The sequence below is a fragment of the Passer montanus genome, unplaced genomic scaffold (assembly GCF_014805655.1).
Source record: "Passer montanus isolate IOZ18808 unplaced genomic scaffold, ASM1480565v1 scaffold9, whole genome shotgun sequence".
Lineage (NCBI taxonomy): Eukaryota > Metazoa > Chordata > Aves > Passeriformes > Passeridae > Passer > Passer montanus.
This window is the reverse complement of record NW_024374367.1, coordinates 6,426,911-6,452,227: the sequence shown is the minus strand read 5'-3', so window position 1 is coordinate 6,452,227 and position 25,317 is coordinate 6,426,911. Positions and strand designations below refer to the sequence as shown.

At 44.7% G+C, this 25,317-nt stretch overlaps 1 protein-coding gene across 2 annotated transcripts in view; it reads right to left on the bottom strand.

Annotated features, from left to right (window-relative positions):
* Nucleotides 1-1,290: 1,290 nt before the first annotated feature.
* The window catches only part of CHCHD6 (coiled-coil-helix-coiled-coil-helix domain containing 6), a 108,151-nt gene continuing 84,124 nt past the window's right edge, over nt 1,291-25,317 (bottom strand). For both annotated transcript variants that reach the window (XM_039695554.1, XM_039695555.1), the window contains one exon: nt 1,291-1,843. In XM_039695554.1, the coding sequence (XP_039551488.1) occupies nt 1,820-1,843 (24 nt within the window). In that variant the 3' untranslated portion in view covers nt 1,291-1,819. The remainder of the gene's footprint in view (nt 1,844-25,317) is intronic.

The window sequence follows — 25,317 nt, the reverse complement described above, 5'->3', positions numbered from 1 at the left end:
CAATTTGGTAAATAAAGCTCATTATAAAAGAACATGAAAATGTATTACAGTTGCCTAACAGAGAAAATTGCCCAGCGCCGCCAAATAATCAGCCCTGGCATCACAGTCCCCCCCAATTTAGGGCAACTGAAATAATAACATGCAAATTACTCGTGCAAGGCAATGCTGGATAGGGGCAAGAGGAAAATGAGGAAGAGACAAAATACATACTTTTCTCTTCAGACCAACAATAATTTCAAACCTAGTCAGGGACAGACCTTGGTGCTCTAAATCTCTGCCTGCAGAGACAGAAGTTCTGTGGCTATCCCAAGCAGATCCAAAAGCTGCCATGGCAGCAGCAGCATAAGCCCACACAGTCCAGCTCCAACAGATCTGAGGGCACTAATTGTCCTACATTGTTTTGGAAAACTTGCTCTTTCTCCCTCAGGCTCAGCAAGTTTGACCTACACAAAGATGCAGAGCTGGAATTTTTGCAAGATCTGAGACTAACAGAGATAAGCCATGCGTAAGCAAGCATCACTTCTGAGGATGAAAAGTGTTGTGGCATCAGCTCTCAATAAGAAGGAAAGGCATTTTGTTGCTTTAATGGAGATGTAAAGCACTAAGTTGCTGTCTAAAGAAAAAAGAGATGAAGTAGAATATAACACAGAAAACAATTCTCAGCCCCCCTCATCCATTTTCATAAATGCTGCATTAAACTCTGACACGACCTCCAAAAATCCATGTTCACATTCTTCAAAAACTGTCAGATACAGTCAGAGAAGGCAGAGGAAGCTAATGCTGCCAGACAGAGAAGCTGTACCCAGAGAAAAGGAATCAGGTTACCAAACTAAACCTGCTTCCCTGGTTTGCTGACAGGCCTTTTGCAATTCTGCCACACCCACCTCTAGGAGAATAAGATTCCAGATGCATCCAGCTTCCTCCATTCCTCAGGCAGCAAGGAGAGGGCTCGACACAGAGCACAAGGATGAAAGGGACAGTGGTTTATGGCAGACACAGCAGGAATTGCACACAAGATCTCGTGAAAAGAAAGAAAATTTGGGCTCTGCAGCCAGCAGGCAAAGTTGTTTCCAGTATGATTCCCCACCACCAGTTCCCTTCAGCCAGGACTTCATACTTTCAAATAAGCCAGTCATCCTGGGACCAAAACAAACAAGTTTGGTGATTTATAAACTGTGACTTGAAATACTGCTATTCTCACACTCCTTTGGAGCTTTCATTGGCATTGGCAATAGGCAGAAAACAGCAGTTTACAAACTCATGGGACTGAAAGTATCTCACAGCACACAGTGACTGTTAAACACTTTATTGTTTAGGAGGGAACCTTGGAAGGGAAGGAATGTGCCTGCTGGTGTAACCAATGGGAGCATGCTAGGAACAGTTAATCCTAACAAGCTGCTCAGGGTTACTTCAAAATACTTCAGACCACTTTCTCCAGAGCAAACAAACAGAGGCAACAGCTCCAGAAATTCAGATGTAGGTTGGTGAAACCAAAGTTAGAACTGGGTGAACCAGGCTTGTGTTGGAGCAAGACCCTAAGCTACGAGCTATGCTGGAAGCACCTGGGGTCAAGACAATTCTTTACATTGCAAAGCAATGAAATGAAACTACAGCATCCCCTGCTCCTGGGACCCTTCTCCCAACCCCAGGAACATCCACCCAGACTGATACATGCAGGCAGTTAGAAGAGAAATCATATTGTATTGTCTTGGTCATGGAGGGCAGAAGGCACTGGTTTTGGTCAGTGTCTGTCCAGAAGGATGCTGGAGCTTCCAAGGGTGTCCATGGTCCCTGTTCTCTGCTCTTTGGTGGATGATGTTTATCCAGAATTAACAAACAGCTCCTGGAGAAAAAAGGAGACAAAAGAAAAAGCTAGTTATGCAGCTGTTGACATGGGAATGTTAACATCAGAAATAAAAGAGTAGCACTGGCAGGGTGCAAATCCCTCAGAAAAATCTTCACGTTTCACCTACTGTAAACCATAAGATGTTCAAGGGGAGAGGAGGGGAGAGGAGTGTGGAAGCAAGAAAGCAGCTCATGATACCAAACATAAGGCTGATCCTGTGATCAAGAGCATGTGGTCAGTTGCAACAATCAGAATTGTGAATCCATTAGCCTACAGTGGGAGAGAACAGCTGGGGCTCCAGGCAAGCCTTGGAGCAGTGAGTAAGTGCAACCCCACACTAAGTCCTGCCTCAGCATAGGAGGACATAGGAGCACTTTGATTAGCTGCCATCAAACACACACACACGCTCACCATTCTCTCATCCTGGAACAGGATCAACACAAGACCACCAGAGAAGTGAGAAGAAGAAAGATGGGGACTCAGAGACCACCCTAACTCCTGACATATCTGACAGCCTGTATCTTATTAAGACTCAAGCCTTCCTAAAATTCAAAGTAAAATCACATCTGCTTTGTCTCCACAGAAATCTGCTAAATGGTACCTCCTCAGATCCTGCAGGTATCTGCATATGAGCTGTGAGCTTCTGAGCATTATTGTAAGACAGAAAGCTTCCAATGTTTTTAGGATGGAGATTGCAAAGTCTGCTGTAGTCTCTTCCTATTTTTATTTTATTGCATCAATAAAGTCAAGGAAATTGTACCAACAATGCCATGAGCAGTGGTTGAGAACACACATGACACCAGCTGTGACACCTCTCCCTCTGAGGATCTGAGAAATCAGTGCTGGCTCCCACTTCCCAGTGTGGGCAATCATCTCCCCTGCAGCAGCAATGGGTGGCTGTGTCAGTGCTGCAGGAGCAGCAGGATCACAGAGGATGAGCCCACCTGGACACGTGCAGGTCCCTGTTGCAGAGCTGACAGTACTGAGCCATGACAAGAGGACCCAGCAAAAGCCAACTAGAGAAAGACAAGTGAACACTTCACTGCATACAGTCTTATTGCCCATTTTTATTAAGGCTGTGTTTGAGCTCAGTTCTACTCTCCAGATGTTTGCCTTTCTGAGGAGAGGAGCTGTGCTTTCCTCAGTGTGAATCAGAATGGAAAACATCACAAAATAATGATGCTAGCGTGCTTGGCACTGTCTGTCAGAAGGTGAGGATGTCATTTGGGCTGCCTCTGCACAGCAGGCTGATATTGGCTGATACATGGCCAATGCAGACTGAATATGCTGGCCTTGAATCTCCAAAGACAGCCCCATCTCTGACAACAATGAACTAGAAAAGCTTCAAAGAACTCAAGAATAAAGAGAAAATTGTACACCAAATTATTTCGACAAAGGTTATGCAGAAATCTGACAAACGAACCATCAATAATACTCTACTGACTCTTATTTCCCAGGTAATTTTTCTCATCATTAGTGACTTAAAAGTTATGCACAGAGCAATATATTTTAAAAACTCCAATAGCACTCACTGAAATTGCAATGAATGAAGCAGTAACAACTCACGATCAATTTTGCAATGAAGTAATTTGCTGTATTCACATTGTAACACTTCAGTAAAGTGTCCAGGAATGCTACATTTTGTGAAAAAAAGAAAACAAACCAAAATCACTTCTGTGCCTACTCTGTGGTTAACCCTTCAGGAAGACAGTAAAACCTCTCTTTTCAAACACTTTTGAAGAATATCAGAGTTACACAAGTTCATGTTCAAATCATAACTACATATTTCAACTTCATCTAGTTGCAGGTGTCTCTGCTGATGGCAGGGGGGCTGGAAATAGATGATCTTTAAGGTCCCTTCCAGACTAAACCATTATATGATTCTATGATATTTTAACTTATTTCAGGAGAAAATGAAAACAGCCAGTCCTTAACCTCAATGAATTCTTTCCAGCCTAACCTACCCACATACCAGGTATGCATTGAGCTGGAGGCTGACAAACATTCCTTGTGCAAAAATATCAGGTTCCATCTCACTCTGGATGACTAAACCCTCTCAAAATCCTTTGCACAGTGTGCCTGGACACAGAACTGATGGGCTGAGGGACACCCTAACTCTGAGACTAAACCCACTCTTTGCCCACCTAGCTTTGCAACCATGCCAGCGCAGACTTGGCTCCCCTTCATTTTCTTCCAACCTGGAATCCTCTCTGCAAGATGCTACCAGGTTGCTACAGCACTTACCTTGAGCAGAAGGAGCCAGGAAAGGGAAGGAGAAGCTTTACCTCCTCTCCATGCCCTTATCACTGCATATGCCCCAGACAAGGTGAATGGGTAACAAGGCCAGGCAGTTTGCAATCACTGCTCTCAGCAGACAGGATACTCCCCATTAATGGAGCTGAGGCTCAGACTGAAAAGCTTTGGTGCCTCCTCAAAAAATGACTGCCCCACAGGTGGCATTAGCTGGTCTCTGCTGCAGTCTTAGAACAAGAAGTCAGAGATGAGCAGCCTTGGAGAGTGCATCACACCCTCAGTCTGATGAGAGGGAACAGTGCCCTTCTTGTATAGGGAGGGCAGTTTGTTTTTAATGCCACTGCCAAGGCAATCCAGGTAGAGACCAGGTTCCAGTCTTGATGAGCTCCAGCCCAGCACCTCTACACATGAAAATAGTGTCCATTCAAAGGCAAATTCCTCATAGCACAAAGAGGGATGGCAATCTGTTCAGTCCGGACAGCAAGTCCAGCTGCAGGGCACACAGCACTTGTTTTCTTCCATGCCTCTCACAGCAAATGGGACCTTCGAGCCACTAACTCATGTTCTTGCACCACTGTGGCACCCTGCTCAGGAGCTAGCTGCAGTCATAATGGGCTGCTCAGCTGGCACAGCCTGCCTCTTTGCAGCCCCTGTGGGAAAGCCAGTAGCTTTCCAGTTCTGGTTCCAGCTGAGTGAGGAGAAAGGGCTGAGCTCTGCAAGTAGAGCTGCTCCACAAATCTCACCCCTGCTGAGAAGGAAGTCCAGTCAATGCCCAACACAGTCCTTGTCCCCCAGCAGAGCTGAGGCCCTGGTGCCCAGCACTGGGGCGAGCAAGCTTCAGCAAGGTTTTCTAATGCACCTGTTCCTCTGTCCTGGTCCCTCTTTCTCAGTCTGCATCCCAGTGCAGAAGCTCGGGGCTGCCTGGTGGATCTGCAGTATCCTCTCCTCCTCCCCCAGTCGCTGGCCAGCTCTGTCCCTCGGCTCTCGGCCTTGCTGGAGGCTCTCAGCCAGCAGAGGAATCTCCCTCCTTGAAAAGCCAGACCCTGAAGAACTTCCTCCCTCAGTGTTTGCCAGAGACGCTGTTTGCCAAGCCTCAGCTGTGTTAAGACATATTTATTTAACCAGCCGTTAGTCTCACGGGGTAAACCCTGCAAGTTCCCTCCACCACGTGCCCTGCCTTTGTTTTAACATCCCTTTAAGCAGTTGCACCACAGCACTCACACATACGGGCACTGTGTAGCTATGAAGAAATCAGAAAGCAGATCCCCATGATAAATGACTTGGTGCATTTGGAGTGTCAGTGACAAAGTAGAAATTAATCTCCATAGTTCCTAGTTCCCTGCCGTGTGCAGGCAGCTCTCAACATCACAATACCTGTTGGCACACAGCAGACCTCAGCAACGTGACCGCACAACTTTTTCATCTCAGTTAGTGTGGAAAGAGGCACAAACAAAATACGAAAATCCTGACCTGCCCTAAGATGGGTGTTCAAGGCCTTTACACTGGATGAGGCATTTGTTGCAGGGCTATTAGCACCCCAAAGCGCTGCAAGGGACATTTGAGTCACTTTGGTTTGATGTATGCTGTAGGTATTTTTTGGTTATGTGCAATTTGTTCTGTTACACTCAGAGTATTGGCTATTTTGTGGAGCAGCTGTGCTGACTAATGGATCACAGCACTTCTGTGCCACATAGTTATTGCACAGAAAAGCCTCTCTGTCTCTCTCATCCTTCAGGAGTCCAACAGTTGCTGTCCTTGGGACTGGAATAAGGAGGACCAGTAGCATGCCTGGCAGCAACAAAAAACATTAATTCAAAAAGCTATGAAGAGAGTTTTGTTTTCCCTCTTCTCTGTACTGGTGTTAATAGTTTTGCAAAGCAGGCAAGTTCACCCAATGACTTCTTGGCTACTTCCCCAGATGGTGCCTTCAAAGTTGGCTTGACAGCAGAAAAGACGCCTTTCAGAAAACTCACCAGATGCATTGTCAGAACACCCTGGAAAGTGCTTTCACGTGGAAGTCTGGTCTACATACCCCACCAACACAGTGCTAGGAACAGAAAGAGTCTTTCTGGTTTCCTCCTCCCTCTCCTTCAGCTCACAAGAGCCCACTGCTTGCTTTGCTCTGCCTTGACACCTCCCCATCGCTCTGCATCACCCGAATGAAAAGTTATTTACCAGCACCACTAATCTCCAGCTGTTCTGAGACTCACCTGTTTGTTCATGCATTATAACATTGATTTCCTCCAGACAGTTGTTCTGATCATTGTTCTAACTTGCAGAGAGCTCCCGTCATTAGCCTTGCTTAACAGGAAATATTTTGCCACTGACTGAGCAGCTCTGCAGTCAGCAGACTGCACAAGAAATCATCCTGGTTGGGGGGCTGCATCTCCCTGCTGAGCTGGTAACCCCAGACGTCACAGTAGGGAACAAGCTCAGTGCTTTTGATTTTGGACATGTGCTAGAAAAGAGCGGGGCCAGGAGGAACAAACACGGCTCTGCAAAGGGCTGCTGCTGAAAAGATGGCTGTTAATTAATCCACATACAAACCGAGGGCAGTTTTTGCTCAATCGATGTTAATTGCATTTAATCTCATTCTTGCCATTAAGAAAAGCCACCGGGCCAGGCTGATGTCGCTAGTGCCTGACATGCAGATTCCACCCACATTTGGGAGGCAAGGCAGGAGGAGAAAAGTAATGGAAAGAAAGGAATAACCCTTCCTCAACCCCTTCTGCATCACTGCACAATTTCATCGGGTCTGTTCCATTATTTAAACAATTTTTGTTTTCCAGTAACATTACAGAGGAGCTCAAAAGGATGAAAATCAGACATAGAGCATTTCACTACTAGTTATTCTTGCTCTCCCAGGTACCAGCTTAGAGCTTTGCTAACCTGCACAGCTTCAGCTATTGTGCCTCTGTAAAGGACTGAGATACAGAAAATTGCTTATGTGAAGTGGTGTTTGCTTTTTAGTCCTAGGCTGATCCCAACAGACCTGCCAGAGCCCCTCAATATGACCTACAACTGCTGACTGCCACCTTCCATCAGCTCTGCTGAAATCTTTCTCCTCACCTTGCTACAGAGCACAACCCCAGCATGCACCAAAGCACGCTGAAGCCTGTCTTTCTCTAACATAACACAAACTGGTATTTGCTATTAAACAACCTCTGACCAATTTTGCCTTGTAAGACAGAATATTTTTGAAGCCTGCACTTCCCAGGTAAACCAACAGTACACCCACCAGTGATCTGGCTCTGATGTGGGGACTGTGTATCTGCCCAGCTACCTGTTTGGGAAGTGGGAACAATCCCTTTGCCTCTGCAGGAATCAAGCCTGGGGACAGAGGAGCAGCTCTTGTAGCACAGGAAGCCCAAGGTGGCAGATTTCATGACTTCTGGCTTATTGCTTCTGTGAGAGCCTTGTGTTTTTCCAAATCAGTATCAAGAACAATAATAATCAAACCCAGGCTCTGTCTGTGCCTTTCCCCCGTGGCAGCACACAATGCTTGCCCAAAGCCAACACTGCAGTTTATCATGGATTTTCTTTATCCCTCAACAAGTGTTAATCCCAATGCCTCTCGCTGCGTGAAGTGGACATATCACAAGTGCCATGAAGGACTGGCTGAGTTTTAAGTGCTCTGAAATGGCTCCACTAGACTTGGTCAAGATTGCTTTAAAATCATTTCCCATTAGGACTGTGACCCTCTCTCTTTACAGCCAGTGTAATGACTATCTCAGAGGAAAGTAATTACATCCCACTATCTGTACACATCAGAAACTGCACACTCCAAACACTACTGTGCCTTTCTGGACTGAGTGGTAGAAGGCAATGCAGGAGACAAAGGGGATAACGCTGGACACCCCTCTATCCTGCAACTGGAGTCACCCCCAGTGTTTTGCAAGCTTGTGGATTAGCCTCTGGGAGGGATAAAGGGATCCAGAAGGCACAGGGTGTTTCTAAAGCAGAACAATGACAACTTGTACAAATCCAGCTCTGGTTTTGTGAGGATTAAAATGAACTTCACCCAACTGTGAATATCCGCTTCCAGAGCCAAAAGGAATGGAAAACCACTTACTGATGCAACAGTATTTCATTATTTCAAACCCTAAACCCAACACTTCCAAAAATTAAGGAGAGGCAACAGTAACATTATTTACTGGGAGACATTGGCTGCAGAGGTTTAACTGCTGAACTGCCAAGCCATGCTCTGAGCACAACATAACAAAACAATAGACACAAATATTGGCACCTTCTCCATACTGTCTTTCCTGCTCCTGCTACCAGCCTCCAGAAAAATCAGTGGGAAAATAAAAGGAAAAAATAACCCAGAAGCTAAGAGACTTTGGATTAAGTTGTATAAATGACCTGTTACCTCCTTACACGAGGAAGAAAGAAATGCAATAAATACCTGCAAAGCCATCTCAGTATCCTGGATTAAATGGATTACAGAAATGGAAAGTACATGATGCAAGATGTTATAAAACAAGATGCCAGGGAAGTACAGGAATTTGAATCAGGCTGGCAAATGATCCCTGCAGACTATTGAGGAAAATTAATAGAGAGAAGAGGTAGAGAAAGGACATGGTAAGAAGACTGACTGATGAACACTGTTGTTAGGACGTGTAAATTCAGGATGTCAGACTTCCTCTTAAATCTAGTTCAGTCCTGGAACAAAAATAGCAAATCCTACAGCGCTAAAAATCACTGGAAGTAGAAAAGTCAGGTATGGCAAGCCTCATTTCAGGATAGGTTTCCCCTGTGCATCCCTCAAGATTGAAGTTTGTGACTTTAATTATTCCTGGAACATTGTGTATATAGGGATTCAATGCAGGGATTACTAGCAGCATCCTTGTTATAAGTGCCACTTCTCAAACAAATTACACTTCACTGGATGTCAGTAACATACACAAGAAAACAAATTAGATAAAGGCAGCAGGACAGCAAGATACAGGTCTGGTGCAAGGAAGTTTCACAAGGTCACCCAGAAAAATAAAGGCGCTTAGAATTTAAACTCCTAAAACATTTCTAATTCGCTGGTGTATTAAAGCTCCATGTGACCCAGACACAAAACCTTCAATACACCAGTGACTGCACACAACCTGAGACCAAGCCTAGCTGAGATGTGCTTTATTTGTGAAGAAATGCTATCAGGGAGCAGGTGGAGGAAGAGAGAGCAGGAGATAGAAGGAGCAGCCCCAGTTGTCCTCCCAAATCCTAAGGAACATCCCATCCCATTCACTGACTGTTCACAGCCCCACACAGACAGATGGGAGAAGCCAGGGAAAGAGGATGTAATTTTGTTTGGAGGCAAATATAGCAGCTCCTTGGCTGCAGGGCTTCTTCACAAGCTGATTCCAGATTTACATACTGCATTTTGTCTTTCCAGAACTCATCCCAGGATGTATTACTAACCTGCACTAGCTCTAATGAGCATGTCTTTAAATCCAGAAATGTTCATCAAGATGGAAGCACAGGAAAGTCCAGTCCTTGGGTAGAGTGCAAAGAACAGCTGAAAACACCTCAGGTATGGCACTGTCTGTGCCTCTGAGCTGGGACCTCAGTGGTGTTAAATTCCCAGACTGGGGAATTCACCAGGGTGCTTGCCAGTGTTACTAACCCTGCAGTTTTTCTGTGCACTCCAGGAGGGTCAGCACTGCCTAGAGTGCAAAACGAAGTCCTAGGCTCTACTGTCAGTCACCTCCCAACTTCATCCAGCAGCTGAAATAAATCCCCAGCCCAGTTTCCCTTTCTGTACCTAAGAGTAATGCCACTTACCAACCACACAGAGGTATGATAATTATTCACCAAGAGAAGATGCTAAAGAAATGCAAAAATTCAGTTCTCAAGGGATCCATTCCTCTGTACAATTTGCATTTAGGCTTCAGAGGAAATCTGGTGCTTTATCTTGTTCCCTTCTGTCTTGCTTTAGCAGGCTCCTGCTCTGGATAAAGAGAATTCCTCTCTGGGTCAGAGTATCATGTCTGCATTTAAAGTATGGCTCTACCCTGTCTAGTCTGGCTTCATACACCAAGAACAGAGGCAGGCAGAGACTTCTCCAGATATTCTTTTTCTATGACTAATTCTATTTTTGTTCAGTGATACAGTGAAATTCCACACAGAAGTATTATGAGCTTGACTGGCTTTATTTGTTTAACACTTCACATTTTCATTAAGCTGTTGCTACTCGGCAGCCAGTAATTTTATTTGTGTGATAGCTGTATTCATCTCACCCACATGGGTGTAGATGTCGCTCTCCTTTTTTTCTGGCTGAAGAGGCAAAAATCAGCAATGATAGAGTCAAGAGAAAACTGGGAATTCTCAGGTCTGTTTGCAGAGAGATGTGAGGTTTGACTCCTATTTTTGTGAAACATCTCCCAAAGACTAGGGACACCTACATGTAAAATTAAAAAGAGGAAAAAAAATATTTTGGAACACTACCCTTCCCTACCAAGGTACAAACCAGAAACTGAAATTATTTCAGCAGAATCAGCCCCTTTGACTCAGCACTGAGCTCTCCTGCACCAGAAGCTTATTGCTGACTGAGCATTTACAGTATTTGAGTATCAGATTGTAAAGAATTAATTATATGTCTAACTCTTGCCAATTTTCAAGTATCTTGAAATATCTGGTCCCAGGAGCTGCAAGATCTGATTAGATCTCAAGGAAGAGAAGTCTGGTTGGCTGGCCCTCACCAAGCCCCAATTAGACAATCTGCTACCAAGTTCAGGCAACCAGACAGAATTAACAGCCCTTTTGAAATGTTAATGACTTGAACCGAGACAGTCAAATCACTGAGCCACACCTCTTGGACAGAGGTTTCAGAAGTCAAGAAACACTAAACACTTCACTGTGCCACTCCCCTTTGACAAGATCAAGGAGTGGGAAGCGCCGGGCAGGGAATCTGCAGCCCGGGTTGGAGAGCACTGGGCGTTCCCGCCGGGCATGAGCCACGGATGGGGATGGAGAGGCTGGAACAGATCGGGAAACGTTCGGTGGTGAGATTGGATGGAGATGCCCAGCCACAGGCACACCCAGGCAGCACCTGTGGGAAGCTGGCCTGAGCATGGCACTGCCACAGTCAGTCCCTGGGCAACAGGGATCTGCTCTGAGTAGCTGCCCACTGGCACCCAGCTCAGCCAGGGCAAGGAGGAGACCAGGAGATAAAATGCCCTACAACTGAGCCATGGATCTGAGCAAATGAACACTGGGAGATGCCTCTTGATTTCTCAGTGTCTCCTCCTGTGTAAATTCCAAATCTTTCTTTCAAGATTAAAAACCTTTACCAAGTGAAAAACTAGCTCAGCATTTCTCTAGCTCCATCCTGTCCCTATCCCTCTTCAGAGGACACCCCGGTAGAATGCCAGATGCTGGAATAAGCCACAAAAGCCTTCTAAATAATTATCTCCTATCGCCTCCCCTGCAAATTTATAGTCCTGAATCAGTGTCAAGGCAGAGACCTGCTTCCATCTGTCTAAAACACATTCTTTACAGAGGACCTGAAGGTGGAATGTTTAACGTTAGCATTTGAAAATGTATTCAGAGACTGGAAAAGAAAGTGACAGTTTTTAAGTGTGTTGTTCAATTGTCTTGTGGATGCTGCTCAAGTGGAGGGGGAGCTTTGTGGTTTTTTTTATAATATGACAAATGATGCCAGTCCCATCTTGTAATTTTCCTCACTGTACAGCAAGTCTGTTCATGATAGATACCAGTGCAGCTGCTTAGGTGTCCCTTTATCTGCTTGGAAAGTATTGTCTCTTTGGAACCAACTCATCCTAAACCAGCAGCCCCAGAGGGTGAGAGAGAAAAAAGGGAGAGGGACGGGGGAGGAAGAGACAAGGGAGTTGTGGATTGGGAACACATTCATGCTTCTCCTTTAAAGGTTCTGGAAAAAAGCAAGCATCATATTTAGTTTAAGCTACATCCTCTCTGCCCCCCTCCTAGACCATTCTTTTCTACTGTCACTCAACACCTCTTTACACTCTGCCCACAAAGACCTCACCACTAACATACATTTAATTTCACACTTGCAACATGTGGAAACAAAGCAAGCCCTCAGCTGCCTTCTGCAAATCTGTGCCAGCACAGAGGAGCCTTCAGGTCACAACCTGAACAGTTTGCAGTTTAAGGGAACATTTTAAATAAAAACAAAAATGTTTTTATTTAAAAGGAAGGAAAGAGAGAGAAAAAAACAGGAAGAAAGAGGACAAAAAAACCAAAGAGTACTTATACTTTGTGTTTAAAGAGACTTTAAACAGGAACTTGCCAATTTTCTGTAACCATGATTATAAGAGAATAAACTCAAATACTTTGTCCTTCTGCAGAGCCCTCTGAGCTGAATTTCACTCTCTGCAAAATGGCCAATATAGAAAAAAGCTCATAAATCCCTCTGACGTAAGTAACTTCACATTACTCTTGGGGAAACAGAGGCAGAGACAGATTCATTAATCCAAGTAAATGAATCCATGAAGCAGTCTGAATTCCTGAATCCCCATAATATCCCACACTAGAAACAGCACCCAGGGCCCAGCAATTTCCATCCATGTTGCCTGGCACAAGCAAAGCAAGAGGCTTGAACAGATGAGAATGTTTCTAGAAAGGACAAGTACAGTATTAAACTACACCTGCCCTAGCCATGCAGCAATACCCATGTTTTGTTACTTTAAATTACCTCTCATCGTTTCACTCACTGCATCATTAATGCCAAAGACCAAGGTCACATATGTAAGATGCTGCCTCAGAAACCTGCTGAGTAGCAGAGAGCTGCACAACCTGTCTGAACAGGTGGGTACAAATTCCTGTGGCTCAGCACTGTCAGGGTTAGCCCGCTGGTAATACTCAAGGCTAGCAAGGTTAGGGCTGGCTTAATCTGCCATCGTTATTCTGCAGCCTGGGCATATCCTGGGAGGATCTTGCTACAGGCTGGTACTCTGTCTCTGACTTACCAAGTACAGTTTCCATGTGTGCACGGGGAAAGTGGGTCTTACAAAGCTGTTTACAAAGAACTTTATAAGACATTTGTGTTAGAGAATTGTTAATACCAGCACTGAGTTAAAGACTTGATTTTTAAGACAAGGAGCTGTTCCTAAATTATTTTTTTCCCTCTGTGGAGTAGAGTTTCTTTGTTTTGAAAATAATAAAACTCCACATGTAAAAAGGTGTCAGATGAATTCAAATTGTGTCAGGTAGTTGTCATTACTGTGACTTAGAACTGGAACTTGCATTCAGGACACTCAATATTTATTGTCTCCCTAAATTCAAGTTGACAGAAAGAGTGTCTGCTGCTGCAGGCAGAAAGCTAATTCCACCATCTCTTTTCCACAGTCAGTCTCATTCTCACATGTAAATTCTCCTGAGTGGACCTGCTAACAGCTACCAATGCACCAGGCTGGAAGATGCTGACCAAAAACCTCCAAGCACAAGGCTCTGAACTATGCAAACCAATCCTGGTGCTGCTGATGCCTGCCTGGGAAGGAAACAGTGTGCCTGCACACACCTCCAACTCAGCCAGCACGGGGAAGGACAGGCTGGTCACTTGATTTGCAGACAGCTTTTCCATTACTTACTGCAGCGTTCAAACAGCCAACCTGCTCCCCCTTTGTCTGCTCTGTGGTGGCCATTTCTCTAGAGCTGCCCATCATTTCCTTATCAAGCAGTAAAAACGTAGGATCACTGGAGACACAGCTCAGCCTTGCTGAGATTTCATTCTCTCAGCGGGTTGTAAATGCCCCTATAATGTTGGCTTTTTTAATCTTGTGTTATTATTACCCGCGGCTGCCATTCAGCCTGCAGAGAATAAAGCGCCCAGGCTTTCAGGACCCACACAATGGCTCTGTGCATTCGCCAGTGGTCGGGCAAACAATAACTCTGTGTTTCAGCTTTATTGGAAACCCTTCTGTTGTGGGAGCCTGGCTGCATGAGTCCCTCGGCTCAGAGGTGCGAGTGGGAGCCTCTGCATTCCCTGGTGATTTCAGGAGCACGTGCCTTGGCGCCGGCCTACGGAGCCAACGTCAAAGTGCACAGGCAGCTGCATGTTGCTGTGAGCCCATGAAAGACAGACACAGACCTGCAGAGCCAGTTGGTCTCCTCTAGATCAGCCAGGGAGTCCGGAGCTCTAACAGGGCCCCTCTGTGGATAATTACACTCATCTCCGTGTAAACGGTGTTGCCAGCTCATGGAGAGGTGTGATGATATATGACATAACTGTGAAAATGTCAAAACATCACTACCCTGAACCACGTTCTTACAAGAAATCTTGGCTTCCACTTGAAATTTAAGATCCTGCTGCTTGCAAGAAAGGCTTGAAAGCCAGAACAACTGAAAAACCACAAATTAGAATGCAAAGAAAATTTGAAAAGTGCAGGGCTCTTCTAATTCAGGGAGACTGATTGTTTTGGTCAGCTCATTATTGCTTGCAGGGGACACTGCAGATGCGTGAACTCTTGGAGAGCTGCAAATATCCCTTCACCCAAGAAAACAAGCCCTGCTGCACACTCCTCACATATTGAAAACCTAAGAGGAAAGTCAAAAACTCCCACAAAACCACAAGGTTTACTTGTGAGACTGTTTAGAAATACACTAGGGTTATTTCATTTGTCTTCTGGTTTTAGGCAATTGAGTCACATTCTCACACCACTCCTGTCTAGGCAGGAGGGTTGGTTTATTTTATTTTATTTATTCCTTCCTTTTCCTCTTTTTTCAGTAAAAACACAGAACTAAAATTCTCATGTACTTATAAAACTTCAGGTACAACTCCACAAAACTAGGGCAATAGAAAACATGCCAAATATTTCAAGGCTTGGCAACAGTGAGCCTGCCTGTCTCTCTGTGGCAGGAGGAATGTCTGTCTGTCTCAGCCAATGTTTCTGAGTAGGAATGTCTCATCCTGATAGCCCATGTACATATAAAACACCTTTGCTGTCAGCTCTCCAGGAAGAGACCTTGACATTTCGCAGAATACCACATCCCAACCCCCATCTCACCCGAATAGTAGCAGAAGGCAGAAAAAAACTGGTAGATCTGAAAATGCAAGAATCAGGTGCTGCATTCAGCAAGGATTAAAGTTAAAATGGAAAGGTAATGGTGAAATAAGCACAGCCAAGTCACTGGAATTGATGCACCAAGGAACCAACTTCCAGGTTTCCCAAACCCATGGCCACAGCTGGCTTGTCCCACTCCCTCTCCTGTGGGCCAAGAGAAGAAAGAATTTGAAGGGGAGGAAACCAAGGCTTTACTGTCTTAAACAGAATAAATAAAAGGTGAATGGTTTCAGGAAATATTGTATTATTGTTGTGATACTATGTGCTTCATGTACCTGGTGAGAGACGCTGCAGCCCTCATTCTGACTCTCACCTCCAGTAACTGGGCTGGCACAGGTAGGTGAGCTCTGCTCTCTGCGGACGCGGGACGGCAACGCTCCCTTCCTGAAAAGAGTAATGAGGTGCCCAGAGAGCCTGCCGAGGTGTCAGAGAAACTGATGCTGATGGACCCTTTGCAGGCCAAAGACAGATTAAGAATAACACAATACCAGCATAACAGCACCTTATCAACAGCCCTGCGAGTGCTAAGAAGTGAATCTGAGCGAAGGCTGTGACACCTGTCTGCATCACAGCCCTGCTATTACTGCCTTCCGACTTCCCGCACAATCCAAGTGTCCAAATGGCTTTGAAGCAAGAAGCAGCAAGACAGGAAGGTGAATCTGAACTCTGATCAGCTGTCTGAAGAGACAGTATGAATACCTTACATTTCAGTAACACTTTTCATCCATAACGAATCCGAGACATCCATTCAAGCTCCACACTCCAAACCACAGAAGCAATATCTGCCCAGGCAGAGATGGGCAAATAAACACAAGTTAAATGACTGCTCAAGGTCGTCCAAGGACTACGAGAGACACACGTCTAGCAAGTAGATTACTCTTCCCTTTTGAAAGGCACACAGACACACACACAGGGGATTGAAACTGCTTAGCCAGGTGTGGAGCCTGCTGTGATCAACACAGCTTCACTGAGCAGCAACTCTTCCTGATGCTGTTTCACCGGTGCTAAAATGTAAAAATGCAAACCTTCATAACAGAATTCTTTCAAACAGATGCAAATAGGTGTGGGGATTTTGCATCTGGGCTAAGTTGCTACAATCTACACATCTTATTTGTTTGCTAGTTATTAAATTACCCACAAGCCATCAACAATTCAAGTCTCTGTCTGAGAGGCAGAGATTAACTAGGAATTGCTATGCAGAAATGCTGCTCATCTCTCTCTCTCCAGCGAGATCAGCCTCATGATGAGTTGCGGACATTTGGGAACAAAGGTGAGCCTTTCTGCAAGAAATGAGAGGCACAGAAAGACGGGAAAATGATGCTACAGGGAGAAGAGGATTTATTTGCAAGGCAAGAATCTGTCAGGAATGGTTTCACACACGCTGCACGCCACGGACTGTGACCAAACACACTCGTGTGTCTGGAGCACAGGAAGCTGCACTTATGTCCAAGCACTAATGCAAATGACATTTCCTGTGAAAGACCATGAGGCCAGTATGTAAATACTAATTTAACAATCTAGTTGACAAAGCCTCAGCTGATCTATAAATAGCTGGTTTATTAGCAGGTGATGCTGAAGGCAGCTATCCTGGCTCCCTTTCCCACAATTCCCTGTGCCATCTTGTTTTTACTGACCCCAGAGACACAAGGATTCTTAACTGTATGCAGCTCACTCCTCCACCACTACCTGCAGAGTAGCTACAAACACTTGACAACACAATACATATTTATCAATGCCCTTACAAAACAAGGATCCTGCAGCACCACGCACAATGGCTCCCAGTGCTCAATTAAAGACAGCAAATGGTTTAGAAAAATAGAAGAACCATGCAGCCTTGCTTTTAAGCAGGAGGGAGCTGGTCACTCAGGTGCCAACAGGCATTTAGGGAATGATTGACACAGAGCCAGAGCCAGGCACTGTCCAGCCACATTTACATTGTGCATTGGCAAACTGAGAATCTAGGATAGCAACACCTTTAGTAACTCTAGGCACCAAAGAAGCATTTTACCATCTCAAAACAAGATGTCAAAATCCTGATCTTTTTACACAGTTTAATTTCATCAGGAATTATTATTTTACAGTACATAATAAAACTTACAACTCTTTACCACTTCCTCAAGCTGCACATGCTGGAATCCCTTCTTTCACAAAGGCACAAGACAGCTATTTAACAGCAGACAGCAACACCACCAGAGTCCAGGGCCAGCAGGCAAGAATACTGCATCCTGGTAAAATTGCTGCGGCATTTGGAGCAACACACCAGAACTGCCCTAACTGCAGCATGGTCGGCATCCATGGAAACCACACGAATTATGATGGTTAAGGCTATTCACATGGATTTGTAGATATTCTCCAGAAGTGTTCTAAGGCTTCAGTCTTTTTCTTGCTGCAAAGAACAGTGACAACATATTGACGAGTTGGGCTTGTAAATAGGGAGATTGAATCAGAGGAACAGAATAGACTTTGTTACCCCTTCCTCCCACTTGCTTCAAATTTCTAAAGAAACCTTCCAAGCACAAGAAGTTGCTGTGTCTCTCACGGCCATACGATAAGCAGAAATAAAAAATTAAAAACCACACAATCAACGCTTATTTTTCCATAAGGTCCATCATATTCTTACAGCTTGTACAGTGCAGGCTCCAGAGTTTATCCTGACAGGGAACTGACTGTGCCAGGCCCTGCAGCAGCCCTGGCAAGGGCAGAGGCTGCTCGTGAGCGGGAGGCTCACGCTGCAGCCAGAGCGCGCACGGAGCAAAGAGCCCTGGAATGTCCCCTGCCCCCTGCTGCACCCTCACTTCTCCACACTGCCCACTCAGGGAGGTGACAGGAGTTTCCAGATCACCCATTTGGTCTGCCACAGCTCAGCAGATCCCTTCCAAACCATCACAGTGATCTGTGCCAACGGCAGGACGGGTCCTACAGAGCCTGCTTTGGATAAAGGATTGCTCCCTCATCTGTCATAACAACAAACCTTTACAATTTGCTTTTTTTAAAGTCTTATTAAGCACAAAAGTTAAACTGGCTTCATATGATCGCAAACCTTACAGTTTGTGTTTAAGACCATCAAGGACCCTGAAAAAGAAACTTTTCTAATGAAGTTCACGTACTAAATTGCCTTTTGTGAATGAACATACTTCTCTTTTCTAGTATTTATAGAAATGAGATAGAGGAGTTTTACTTAGCTGAATAGAAATTTGAAATAAAGATGCTCTCAGAAATTCTGTGGAATTTAGCAAGAGAAGTGACACATCACAAATAAAGAAATCAGTAGTTTTCATTAATCAATTAGGGGGAAAACAGTATAATAACAGATCTGCAACGATCTTGAATAGATTATTTAATAAAACTGTCAAAAATCTAATGGCAACAGAAACAAGCACCGAAGAAAAACTGAAACATTTTACATAGTTCAGTAAATGTAAGATGCTGCAACAAGGTGTCAAAACAGCCTTCCCAGGAGAAATCCACACAGTTGTTGTTTCCTTTGCCTTTGATGAAAACCTGCAGTGCCAAAAAACTCAAAAGAAGCTTGTTCTGCCCCCCAAATCTCTGCATTTCCTGTAGCTCTGGCAAAGTTCCTGCTTCCTTTGGCTGTTGCCTCCTTTCTGATCAGCATATCCATTGCCCAGATCCTTGGTTCCACACCCCAGGCAGTTGTATTCCAGGAGCAGTTAGCAGCCAGCACCCAAAGAAAACTTTAACTAAGTTTGGCTCTGTCTGAAGCAGGTTTTGAGCAACAGGAGCACAGATGAAATCCAACTTATCCAGAGTAATTCATTCTTCACACTTGTTTAAGCATGGTCACTCACCGAGGACAGGCTGGCAGGCTCCTCTGTGGGCTGAGGTTTCCACTGCACTGCCAGGAGCTCTGCTGAGACAAGTCCACATCACACATCAGTGAAGATGGACTGCACCCTTCAGCTCTGGGATGGAAAAATCAAACTGCTAGATAGGTTCTCTCCCCTGCCGGATACACTGATTTTTAGCAACGGGAAAAGCCAATTAAAGTTTATAAAGATACATTCTCTGCTGATTTTTCCTTACTGCCCACTGCTCAGTGCTGGTATAATGGATAATGTTCTGCCTGTGGGTGTATTTTCTAAGATCTGTCAGTTCTGACAGCATTTTGGCACCTGGATAACTCAAGATCTATACTGAGGGTCCAGGAATGCACTATTTCTCAGCAGCTGATGGGTACATTTTTCAGCAAGGCTTCCCTAATTAAAGGGCTGGAAAGAGATGGGATCAGATTGATAGGCTTTGCAGTCAGATGTTTTATGCTTAGTTTGATGAATTATAAATCACCTTTTGCAACTTTCAGAACATGTGAGAAGAACACATAAGAGAAACTACAACAATATGTCCAGAATATCACAATGTAATTACTTATTTTCAAATTTTACCTCTGTCCCTATGGCAAGGCCATTAAAGACACACTTGAGAGAAGCAATGCTCATTGAAAATAAATATAAATATAAATATCAAAAAGAAAAGTGAAATGAGACACTGCTGGTCTGGAGGTAATCCCACATGGAAGGGATTTGCCCCAGGTGGGACAGAATAATCATCCCTCCCCCTTTGAGCATCATCCTGGGCTGGGAACACTGCCCTGGAACTGAGTGCTCAGCTCAATCATCCATGTTCTCTGCCAGACCAGCAGGAAGCTTTCCCTTGTCCTCAGCCATCACAGCCCTGTGTCTGGGCTACAGAAACCACTGTCAAATTAAATGCTTTGACTTTACTCCCTGTAAAACTGCATGAAGACAAGGTTTTCTGTGCTGGCTTCGCTGTCTCTGTCACAGCCCCTTCCCTACGTACAGTGAAATGCAACTCCAGAGAGGCCACTGGCAAAACCTTTCAGAATAACCAGTTTGTTCTGGTTTTAATGGCATCTTTAAGTATTGAAGTTCTTTTTTTGCAGGGTGTGTGTGTGTGTGGAGAACACCAACAAAAAGGCCCAAACCCAAAATAGGATGTGAGAGCTCGGTATCCCAGCGCGGAAGTACAAAAGTGCCTTGCTGTCAGTGGTGTTCAGAACTGTGCAGACTTTAAAGCTATAGAGAAGAAAGTCACAGAGTAACCATTTGGAATAGGGAGAAAACTGTTGTAATTTCGACCACGAAACCAAAGAAATACAATGCAAAGCTATCAGGATTTGAAAAGCACTTCCAGGCACTGAGAGGTTAAAACAATTATTTGAACAGCTGGGAAAATTAAAATGGTAAAATAATAGCTACCCTTCAAAATTCTACAGATGCAAAGAGACTCTTCAATGAATAACTGATAAAGGGGAAAACACATTTTAGAAGAGAAACTGTTTCACGCATGAAGGTCATACAAGTAACAGCTCCTCTTAAGAACCCGGATTTCCAGACTTGGCAGGAGATGAAGAGCTGGGGTTAACACAGCAGCCTTTTACCTTGTGGGACCTAGGGTAAAATCCTGAATACTTTAAGTTACACATGAAAGTGACTTTGGGTATATTCTTTTTACTGTTTTTTTTTAATCTGTTCCCCACTGTAGCAAAAGCAAGGTCACAGGAGCATGCTGGAATTATTGTAGCAGTTTGTTTCCTTTCCCAAGGAATTCTTCCAGCCCCAATGACTCCAGCAAATGGTGCAATCAGAGCAGCCAGTTCAGGTTGTTTAACTGATGTTATCTAGGGCTCCCCCACACACTTAACCTTCCTCTGGCCAGAATGCAGTGATGTGTGATTTTTCAGGAAAAAAAGGCAGTCTGTAATAAGTAGCTTTGCTATTCAAGAAAGGTCTAACTGGAAGAACAATGCCAGTCAGGACTGCAGTGTGCAAGCCACGGTGTACACAGTGCTGCTCATCAGGACTGGGTACACAGAGAGGGGACCCACAACTGCAGCAGAGCCATCCCCAGGGCAGGGAGGAGCTGAACAAATGCAGCCAGGAAAGGTTTATCTGCCACTTGGCTCCAGCTATCCCTGTAGGCAATCGATCCGCTCTCTCTAGGAGCTATTTTAAAACAAGAAACCAAAAATCCTCAGCAAGTAGGGAAAAATTGACAACTGAATATGCAGCACTGTAGAGAAGAAATCGGCTGCACAGTGCCAGCTCTTGTTTCCATTCCTCCCCCACTGCAAATGCACAACCTCTTCCACATAAACACTGTCCAAACTGTTAAAAGGACAGCAACTGAACACACCTCATCAGAGTCCAAAAACATGGATCCTTTGGCAAAAAAAAGGCAGAATCAGAACAGAAGATCAAACCCATCCACCCCAGCAGCCAGCTCTTCTATCATTCACACATATCATTTCACCAGTCTGCAACTGGAAAGTCTTAACTCTTACGTTTTTCCTTTCTATCTTTACTTTCTAAAAAAATAAATTAGACAGCATAAACACTGAGATCTCCCTGCAAGAAGACTTTTTCTCCAATCAAAAGCATTTGTTTTTCCAGGATGATTTGGGCATTTCTGAAGGACTCAGATATAGCCTCCTCAGCCTTCTCTCTTCAGAGCAGAGCCTACTTCACTCTACCCTCAGCACTGTTAACATGCTTCAGCTGACAATCATCTGGTATTGAGTCCTGATGCTGTCAGGTATCTCCTCTGATGGGTTAGGCTGCTCACTAGGCAAGGATACTAAAAGAAAACATGAAGAGGATGAGCCTGCAGCCTCCCCCATACAACTTGCTGCAATCACCATGGAACCCTAAGCTACCTACACCAGGTTTGACCACTTTCAGGATCAGAAGTGTCCAACATGTTGCAGATGGGAGTAGTTGTGCCTATGCCAAACCAAAGTAGCCAGTGCCACAGAAAATAACACAGCTGCCAGAAGGTTTTCAATAAAGGGCTTGATCTTCCTAAGGTCCTGAAGGACCCTGTGACACATTTTTACAAGAGTCAGGGCCCTGGTATTCTGCCAAGCTACATACATTTTGTCTAAACTGAAATTATGATTACAGCTTTAATTCAATATGCTCTCCTTCACTTCTGATCCTAATCTGCTAGCAGGAGCTGTTGGACCAGTAAGCACCTGCCTTTTTTTTGCCCTTTAGGTGACTTCGTCACTGTGCTGCCTGAACAGATGCCAGCAGCTAGAGCTGCACAGCAAAATCATTTAGGAAATTCACCAGCTGGGTACAAAATCTGCCTTAGCAGAGCTCCTACTTCTACTGGTAAACCTGCAGATCCATCTCTGGTACCTTGTCATGGCACTGGCTGTGGTAAGAACATAGAACTGGAATATCTCAGCTTGTCCCCTCACTGTACCAGCATGATGACCAGCCATCACCATTTTACTTGCCCAAGGTCAAACAGCATCCTGCAAAGCTGGTCTATAGCTGGGTAAGGTACTCTGGGGTCCTTCAGGGTTCAAAGGAGGGCATAAACCTGACAGAATGAAAAGAACTTGAAGCAGAAAAAGAAAGTGTGAGGCTTGCAAAGCACCCACCCCTTTCTACCCTCCTTCCATGAGGCCTCTCTCTGATTCTTACCCATCTTTCCTGCAAAGTCCCCTGTGCCAAGCTGCTTTCATGTTCAGTGAGGAGTGCAGGAGGAGCAGGGAGATGCAGAGGATTACACTATGTCCTTACGAGCTTCCAGCACTCAGAACCCAAAGATTTCTTTTGCTCCTCTGATCAGCCATGTTCAGATGCATATTTAAAAATAAGACAGACACTGAACTCTGTCTTGCCCCTTGAGGGAATTGCAGCCTCCTCCTTCCACACCGCCAGTTCAGTGCTGCAGGGAATAGGCAGCCTGGTGTCAGCTCCAATATAGGCTTTGAAATGAAAGGAATGCAAACCAAGGGGACAGAAGAGAGGAGAGGAGGGAGGGAGAAGGTGCAGAGACACTGGAAGGAAGCAGGTGAAAAAATGAAGGCAGAGGGGAAAGGAAAAATCCAAGCTCAGACTAGAAATGGGTGAGCAAAAGAGATAGAAGGAAGAGGAGGAAGAGGAGGGAGCAAGCCCAGGCTATAGTATATCTCTAGCTCACTTGTTCAGACTACAAGAAAAAACCTACACATGGCCAAGAAATGTTCATGCTGAGTGGTGAGGAGATCAGTGAGCCACACAAAAAATATAAGTAAAATACCCACAGTCTGAGTTTTAATCACAGAAGAGATTGTTTTAGAACAATTTACCTTGCTCCTAGCTCAAACATTTGCTATGAACTCTCCTGACCTCATGGGGACCAACCCCAGTGCTAGTGTGGCACTGCAACCATCTGGAATTCAGCACACCACAAAAAAATTCAACCAAACCAAAAATACAACAGAGAAAATAACTTGGCAGTGCTATACAGCCCTTGATTCTGGTGCCAGTGACACAAAATGGGGATTCCTGAACCTTCTACATCCTGCCCAAGAGGGTTGGCAATTGCTAGTATTTTTAAGCTTAAGAGAAGTATTCCACCAGCAAGCTCAGGGAAACACGTTTAAAAACCATAAAAAGATATAGTCAGCCTATTGAAAAGAAAAGAAAACCCAAACAGATAATCTTAAGTGCATACCTAGATGTAAACTTGCAAATAAGAAATGCCAAGTCAGGAATCAGGAGGGCAAGTTCCTACAGCTCTACAACGTGCACTTCCAGAAACTCATTGGAACTTCAGTGGCACTTGAGAAATTTCTGCTAAGATCAAGAAACACTTCCAACTGTGGATTCTGAAGCAATTATCTGGAAGAACACAAGCTTGCCTGAGGTAAAACACACAGTATGGTGTGAACTTATCATCCCGCTGTCAGGGTGGACCAGGTACCATGGTATGCACAAATCAAAACTGATGAAGCCACAGAAAGCACCAACAGAGAGAGCAAGGATCACAAGGAAGAGCAGACAGGATCCAGATGAACAGTTACAGCCTAGAGGCTTGTGGAGCAGTTCAGAGCCACTGAAGAAATTCTCTTGCATACCCGGCTAGGGGACCAAACATCAGTTGGATCCAAATCTGCTGGGAACACCAACAGCTCCAGATTAACACACAATCCTTATAACCTTTTATCCACATGATAGTGTACCAGACATCTGTGCTTTGGAACTCTTCTCAAGGGAAGATGCCTACTTCAGCCTTCAAGCACAACATTCCTGCTTTATGTTGTCCCTTAAGAAAAGCTTTTCATAGCAGCAATGAAAGCTTTTTTCACTGAACATCTGGAACCAAAGTCAAAGCATAACCTGGCAGTTTTCTTGGCTGAACAGGGATGCCATTGAAGCTGAGCTTCGCAGACAAAAAGTCTGTACTAACAAAGGTTTGAGACAGTGGTTCAAGAGTTGAAGGGAGTCAGAATTGCAATCTGCATGATTTCCAAGAGGAGTATTTTGAACATTATCCTTCTGCTACAGCTGGCATCCAGAAATTATCTCCCTTAATTCTCTCCTTTAAATATTTTTTTTCCCATAACACTAATCAAAAACACCACCTTCTCAGCAGGAACAGTCAGGACTTATCAGGTCTCCAAAGATGCTGAGATTAGCTAGTTCTCTTCTCCATGAGGGAACTCTCAGATCCCACAACTTAGTGAGGCAAGGATTTGGACCTGGGATTCAAGTTTTCATGCGGGAATTTCTGGTTTTATAGCAGATCTAGTTCCAGACACAGCCACTGTGAACCATGGGACAGAATATGAATTCTCTCCTGTATTTCCTTCTGTGTGATCTCCCTCTTCATTTCTTCACACCCCCCTTTTCTCTACAGTATTGCAGCACTTCATTGATTCAACACAATCGACAAGAGAGCACGAAGGCAGAGGCAGCTCTCAGATTGGAACAGCTGGTTTTCTTGATGGCATCATGTCCCAAAGAGAGGTAAGGAATCACAAGAAAAGAGACTGCTTATTCTCAACAGCAAACAACTCCAGACTGGAGAAGAAAGCACAACCCTGCTGACTGAGAAAAAGGCAGCAGTGGGATTTAGAATATATTTCACACTCTTTGATGGATCATGCTTGAAGATTTTGTGGGGAAGCAGAGCTCAGAGGAAACCATGCTTCAAAGCCTATCACTGGACTCAAGGGGCCTATGAAAACTTTATAAATACGAACCCCTGCTGTCCTGTCCAAAGCCCACCTGCAGGCCTGCTGACACAACCAATTCCTCAATGCCCACGCTCCCCAACAACCACACCTTGCTTCCATCACACTTTGCAATAAGCTCCTGCCAGCCATATCAAAGTGGGCTTAACAATAGATGGACAAGGATGACCAGT